This window comes from Photinus pyralis, unplaced genomic scaffold (assembly GCF_008802855.1).
Source record: "Photinus pyralis isolate 1611_PpyrPB1 unplaced genomic scaffold, Ppyr1.3 Ppyr1.4_LG1, whole genome shotgun sequence".
Lineage (NCBI taxonomy): Eukaryota > Metazoa > Arthropoda > Insecta > Coleoptera > Lampyridae > Photinus > Photinus pyralis.
Genome location: NW_022170249.1, coordinates 21838022 through 21842137, shown reverse-complemented (window position 1 = coordinate 21842137; position 4116 = coordinate 21838022). Strand labels below are relative to the sequence as shown.

General features: G+C 37.9%; 1 protein-coding gene across 2 annotated transcripts; it reads right to left on the bottom strand.

Annotated features, from left to right (window-relative positions):
* Positions 1–335: 335 nt before the first annotated feature.
* LOC116164790 (cysteine sulfinic acid decarboxylase-like) lies at positions 336–3791 on the bottom strand. Of its 2 annotated transcripts, none has more exons than XM_031479040.1 (7): positions 3488–3791; positions 3216–3444; positions 2952–3171; positions 2533–2909; positions 2291–2482; positions 2053–2212; positions 336–546 (listed from the first exon to the last, which is right to left on the bottom strand). In XM_031479040.1, exons 1-7 carry the CDS (start codon positions 3757–3759, stop codon positions 437–439), a joined length of 1560 nt encoding a protein of 519 aa, XP_031334900.1. In that variant the 5' UTR covers positions 3760–3791; the 3' UTR covers positions 336–436. The 2 variants fall into 2 exon arrangements, with proteins under 2 accessions (XP_031334900.1, XP_031334978.1); XM_031479118.1 differs by having other exon boundaries at positions 338–483.
* Positions 3792–4116: the final 325 nt, after the last annotated feature.

Genomic DNA, 4116 nt, shown 5'->3' with positions numbered 1-4116 from the left:
TCAAACCAAACAACATAGAAGCAATTCAAGGGTCGCCCGAAAAGAAAAATAATGACAGCATAATTTTTGTGTTTTGGTGTCGCACTGCTAAATAGACAATCACTATAAATGTATGGTGGCAGACCGTCACTCGTACCAAATTGAAGACTGGAAACCTTACACCCCAAATGAGTAAACAGTATTCGCTAAATACAAATTTATTCCTAATCAGTTATTGGTTTATATACAATTAATTTCTTTACGTACCTAAATAACTGTGACCTACTATGTACTTGTTGAATAAACATTTCATAATAGTTAATGTGCATTAATTTACGGCGCAAAGTGGTGATATTTCATTTATAATTTGCAAACGATACGTTCTTGCACTGAAATCGCACCGTAACTTAATCTATGCAATAATTGTTATCCTAATTTACCTACTTAATTACTTTGTTCAGTCCAGATTCTTCAGATTGAACATTCTGCCGTTTGAACAGATTTCTGGAAAGGAGTATTTCTCTGTAATTGCATTAAATGCTGGCAGCTCTTCTAAACACCCAGTACCTAGAAGCTTTTATGTTGAGTTGAAGATTAAAGAAGCTAAAGGTAATGGACTTAATTCCTAGAGATGAGTTTCAGCCGCCGCCGCTACCATTAATAAAACTGCAATTAATTCCCCGTTTGTAGCCGTTCCTAACAAGATATTTCAATTGTCTTTGTACGAGGACGAATCTGTGGAACGTTTACCATCGAGTTGTTAAGCGAGTCCGACGCGTATGGTTTCTCACAATCATACGATCGCTCGCTCGCTCGCGATAGCTTCATGTCCATCGTTTTAAAAGAGGGCGGATGGATTGCGAGGAAATGTTTCAGGTGGACTTTTTATCAAATTTTTAGGTTGGAGTTCGTGAGTTATATATATAGGCAAAAAAATAAGGAAGACCCTTTTGACATCTCCCTTAGTTATGAACCGAGTTGTATAAAATTAAAGTCGGCATATAATACGCAAAGCCACAAATTTGGTATAATTGATTCAACATTCACAGTGCCCTTTTAGGATCTGGACCATTTATGAATCGAAATTCATACTGAGATTAACTAGCACCATATAATATGCAATGCCACTCAATTCAAAAACACACAATATTAATGGTCTCTCCGTCATTTATGAATTGAATTTCATGAAAATGAAATTGCGCATAGCCAGTACCATATCAAATGTATTCGCACCGACTTGGCATTTTTGATTATGTATCGTCAGAGTGGCTTAAATCGTGCATGTTCTAGTGTTAGCATATTCAAATGTCGTCTTTATCCAAGAATAAGTCCCGACAAGGTGCGGGCTTCCACTAACAACTCGACGCTAACCAAGAGGGCGCAGGTGAACCTAATGCGACCTTGGGTTCTCAAGATGTCTGCAATAAAAGAGGTCTGTAATAAGAGAGGCTGGCTTCCAGACTTTTTCGTATGTTTTATAAAGCATTAGATGCTACTAAGTACTAGGTCTTCTCAATAGCAGCAATCTCCTTATGGACATAATGTTCCCGAATACTCAGAGTCAACACACTCTTTTGCATTGTTTGTAGTAATTCTATTTGAATACGTACATAGAAACCACAATTAATAGAAACAATTTTAATTTTATTTATTGGGAATACTTCTGTGGTGGTGAATGTAATGAATAATTATTTATACGACCACAGACAACAATTAGTGAATCCAGTTCTGATTGTAGGTAAAGTTTATTGTGCTGTTAATGTAACCACTTTGTGTTGACACTAACTTTATTACAAACGCAGACGGCCACTAACTTCTGTAAATAGTTTCAAAGCAAATTAAGTTCGATAAATTTTACCGGTAATTATGTTGATTGGCAATTAATAATACATCGCATAAGTAAGCTGCGACATTTCTCTTTTGAATTAGAGCCAAATGTTTATATTGCGAATGTAAATTTGCGACGATCCCCACATTCTAAATATGGACGCATAAGCAGTAATAGTTTATTACTTTTTCAATGTTACGGTTACATTAATACTCGTTAGCCAACTTAATTATAAATTGCATTACCTATTTCTGCAATGTGATCTAAAATGAAATCGACATCTCTTGTACTCAATGAAGAGTTTTGCGAAACGAAACGGAAAAAGTTAGGAAACTCCTTCAAGGGTTGATATCCCAGCATAATCGATCCGTGCTTCACCATTACAGCTTTGATCTGTGCCGCCACCTACAAACGAATGCAACGTTGCAGATTTACACGATAACAGCCAGCAGAAAGTGACAACAGATGGTGTAAGAGTCTTACTTTGTGTAACTGCATGCTGTAATCCATTACATCCTTCTTCTTTTGTAAGTATCGCGGCAAATACCAAAAGCAAACGTTGATATATTGCCGTTTTGACACCAATTGAAATTCTGGTCGGATCAGCACTTGCCTTTCAAAATATTCGGCAACATCCATTATGGAGTCGACGTGCTTTGCAAAACCCGACGATCCCTAACACATGCCCCCTTTTAATCTCGACTTTTATATACAGCAATCCATACCTTAGCCTTCCACATTAGCCAAAACTTAAACACGTCACATTTCCTTCCGCATTGCAAGTATTTGTCACCGGGATCGTACCACTGATCGTAATACTTGTCTTTTTGGAACAGATATTCGGCACCCTTAGAATGACATTCGTGGAGTATGTTTTCGTCCTTAACAAACAAAATGGAGCACTGCTGAGGTGCTGCCAGAAGTTTGTGGGGATTTATAATAATGGAATTGGCAGTTTCAATTCCGTTTAGTTTAGCGCGGTGTTTTTGCGAGAAAATTAGGCCTCCGCCCCACGCTGCGTCTACATGAAGCCACAACCCATACTTATTACAAACCGTCGAAATTTGATATAAGGGATCAAATGCTCCCCGAACCGTTGTTCCTACAAATTATCTTCAGCTCGTTGTTTGGATGAGATTTTTACCTAAAGTGGCTACGACTGCAAACGGTGTTGCACCAAAATCGATTTGATTCCGGATGCACTCTTCCAGGCTCGCGGGTTTCATTCTACCGACTTTATCCGTTTGCACAAGAATTACATTATCCTCGCCGATACCGATGAATGATGCAAACTTTTGTATTGAATAATGTGCCTCTTCGGAGGTAAACAGGACGAGTCGTGGGGATTGGGACATACCCGTTCTCTGTAATTTGGAAGGAGTAATCTCTTTATTAGTCAGTATTTTACCTTCACGTTTTTATTCAGTCGAAATCGGGCTAAGTTCAACGCAATTCCGTTTCCATTAGAACCTCCAGGGCAAAACATCCCATCTTTCCAATCGGGACCGATCATACCGCACATTTCACGAATTACACCGGATTCCATTAAAGTAAAAACCGGTGCAACTTCGTAAGTGTAGAGGCTTGCGTTTAAGGCATCCGTTATCCACTGCCCGACGAGCCCATAAGGGTCCAAACTATACAAACATTCGCTACAGAGCATTTTCATTAAAAACTTACCCGGAGAATAATTGATTAACAAAATAAGGATGCCCCGTCTTCACACTATACTTGATGGTATTTTTAATTAGAGTTAATAACTTATCTTGCGCGACCCCCGTCTGCCGAAGAGAAAAATCGAAAACTTTTAAAAGCTCCTCCGGATGTTTCCATAAAACAACTTTATCGCGGTTCGTCGCGAATACAACGCTTTTAAATAAAATTTCAACGACACTTTTTAAAAACCACCCGTGCTTATCATAATCCGGCGTTGGTGAAAAGTCCTCTTCCATCTTTCGACTGTAACAGCGCAAATAAATGAAAATTTAACTTAATTAGACTTATATTTGATAAGCGTATGGGATGTTACACTAACGCATTAGCTTTTTATTGCCTTATTAGTAATTAGGATGCATTAGGGACTACAGGCACTTTTAGTTTAATAAATTAAATGAACTCTTGCCGCAATCAAATTAATCCTAAAAGTTTAAATTTACTGCTAAGTGCTTCGCTCTTTCGAAATAATAAAAATTTCTGGTTTAGCTGTAGGCCATTTTATAACTTTAGATGAAATAGTTCCGGAATCCTTATCGTCCATTAGATATTGCCAAACACAGATGTAAAGTTCTTTTTGTTTAAGTACAATCGGA